The sequence below is a fragment of the Rhagoletis pomonella genome, unplaced genomic scaffold (assembly GCF_013731165.1).
Source record: "Rhagoletis pomonella isolate Grant_MI unplaced genomic scaffold, Rhpom_1.0 Rhpom_scaffold_03072, whole genome shotgun sequence".
NCBI classification, from domain to species: Eukaryota; Metazoa; Arthropoda; class Insecta; order Diptera; family Tephritidae; genus Rhagoletis; species Rhagoletis pomonella.
The window spans coordinates 3,817-6,636 of NW_023461625.1; the positions used below are offsets into that span (position 1 = coordinate 3,817).

The 2,820-nt window shown below is 40.1% G+C and overlaps 1 protein-coding gene across 1 annotated transcript; it reads right to left on the reverse strand.

The window, feature by feature from the left end:
• Nucleotides 1-168: 168 nt before the first annotated feature.
• LOC118753922 (sodium-independent sulfate anion transporter-like) lies at nucleotides 169-2,814 on the reverse strand (the record flags this gene model as incomplete). The annotated part of the gene is made up of 4 exons (XM_036488798.1): nucleotides 169-962; nucleotides 1,022-1,308; nucleotides 1,367-1,528; nucleotides 2,595-2,814. Coding segments are annotated over 4 exons (1,092 nt in total), but the record flags the coding sequence as incomplete, so codon positions are not given.
• Between the last annotated feature and the right edge of the window lie 6 nt (nucleotides 2,815-2,820).

Genomic DNA, 2,820 nt, shown 5'->3' on the forward strand with positions numbered 1-2,820 from the left:
TCCATTCATTCTATTTGTTATCTGGAATGAATAAAGAAATTCAGCCTTGATAAAAATCTTGATAAAATTTCTTTACAAAAAATTTATCAAGAAAACACAGAATTGGGCGGTAAATGTACATATATTTACATTAAGAATGCGCTATTGTTAAATCTGAAATTACAACTAAGTGAACATTTGCACATTGGGCGCCAAAACATTCCAATACTCTCTGGCTACAGCGTCGACAACAATAACAACAACAATAATGGCACATGACATACATATGTACATATTATATAACAACTAGCTTACTTTTTACTAGCTATTATCTAGTACGCGTCCATTCATACGAGTACCTACATACTAAAATACCTACAAACATACATACATACCTACGAATGTGTGTACGTATGCACTTTTCTAAGTATGCAAGTGTTCATTTGTCCCAATTAACAGTTACTTACTATTTATATTTTCGTACATATCACAAAGACTCACTTGCAATGTTGCTTCTCTTCCACATCCGCTTCTTCTTCTTTTCCTACCTACACTATACTCTAATAATGCAAATCTAAATGGGTCTCGCCTAGCAGACTATTTGTAGATTTCATAGGTTCTTTCATCACGAAATTCCCATTCTTAAATGATTCTTGCGTTATGCATTCTTCCAGCTTCACATCGTCATTACAGAAGATCAGCTTGTCAGTGGCTTGTATTAGTTTCTGTTTCTCCGCTTCTAGTCTGTATATGATGAGGAGCGGTCCACTACCCACTTCCGATTGAGTCAAATCGTCTGGCAGTTTTGAGATCCCTTGCGCCGCAGTGAAATCGATGCCGGTGATCTTATGACAATCCATAACCACAGGCAGACTGAAGTTGACGCGTTCGCACGCTTTCAGCACTTTGGCGCGCAAATGATTGATGGCGGGGAAATAGATGACGCCAGTCGGCGTGACGCCTATGAATTGTAGCTCATTTACCTGCAAAGTGTGTAGCAATTAGAAATTAAAAAAAAAAAATGCTTCCTATCTCCTCTTACCTCTTCTACATGCACTGAGATCACAGGATGCGCCCATAAGAATAGTAAATGTAATACTGTGACTATAATACTGACTAGCAGGCCCACTTCCACGCCGCATAGGATGCAGACAGTAAAGCACAGCACCCACACGCAGAAATCACGCTTAGCATCGCGCCACAAACGCCGTGGTAGCTGCAGGTCCAGCAAAGTTACGATGGAGCACATCAAAATGGCGGCAAGCGTTGATTCGGGTATGTAGTTGAAGTAGGGACTGAGAAAGCCCAAAGCCAGTAGCACAATCACACCTGCGATATCGGAATATATTAGTACGAAGAATTACGGAATTGTGATGGTCAAACTCACCTAGGTATAAATTGGCCATTGGAGTTCTGAGTCCACAAGCGTTGCTGATGGCATAACGCGAGAAGGCGCCTGATACGGGCATAGATTGTACGCAGGAACCGGCAAGATTGCAGAGACCGACGGTGATCAATTCCTTGTTAGCATCAACCATACCCTTAGGAGCTGTGAATTACCGAAAAAGAAGAAGGCACATTTTAGAAGGAATGTAATATACAAACGCTTATCGTAGTTTAGCTTATAATGAATACTGCTTCGGTACGTTCTACGTGTTGACAGAAAGAGTACTTAGACAAGACCGCGGAGATTTGCTTATCGTTAGGCTTCTTCATCGGGGTTTGAAGGTTTTCCTTTATTTCCTGATGAAAGAGGCATTGAATCGTTTTTATTCGGAAACTTATTGCTAATGATCAATTGCATTGCCTTGGCACGGGGACCCACTTCAATTTCATAGAATTGCTGTCGACTGTGGAATAATATACATACAATGCACTGATTATAAGATGGAGTGGATGTAGTATTCAGGGTTCTTCTCCCATCGAGAGCAGGCTGGCTCCGAAAAGGAACGCGAACTTAAAACAGGCATTTTCTATGAATCACAGGTGGTGGGAAGATCAATCCATATACTTGACTTTGCCAGTATTTTTGCCATCGACTACTATGGATCTGGTATATTTTACAACAAAGTCGCTAAAGGTGACTAACAAGTGCATAACTGTTTCCAATGGAGTTAGTAGTCAGTTCGAAATAGATTTAGTTTTGGACCGTGGTTATCTTAGCACTGCCGAAAATTAAGCTGCTGATGAGTTAGCCACGGAGAGTTTCAATTTGACCTCAATCGAGGACCGGATTTCATGACGCAGTTATATACAGGGCATTTTTTCTTAACATACTTCAGAAATCGGATGTTATATGGGGTATGGCATCAGGAGCAAAACCCACTGTTCCCGTATGTAAAGTAAAAAAAAACATCTACGACTAGCGTAACATATTTGGTCCAATGTTAAGGAGATTGTCTAAGTTTCATCGCCTTGAACTAAGTATGTATATCAATACTTGCTTCTCAAGTCCACGTGAAAGGAATTCATACCATAATGACTTGGAATCACAATCAGTAGTGGTAGTTAATTACTAAAAATTATTGCCCTAACCCTCAGATAAGTTAGCTATTCAATTCGTAACCCCAACCATACACCTAAATGTAATTTATTTAATTCCTTCCGGTACTTACTCAGTTTACCTATCGAGATATTGGTGAGTATTCCAACGATGGGTATTACAACAATACCAACATTCAATTCAGCTAACATATCCAAAAATGTGTAGGTTTTCTCGGGTGTAACCACCGAAAAATCGGGGATTGTAAAATTAGGCAAACCGGCTAGCGCATTTTTGCTCAGTGTAAACGGTACCTCATGTTCTTGGCTCAGCCAGATGTATGAAATAAGCCCAGTCAC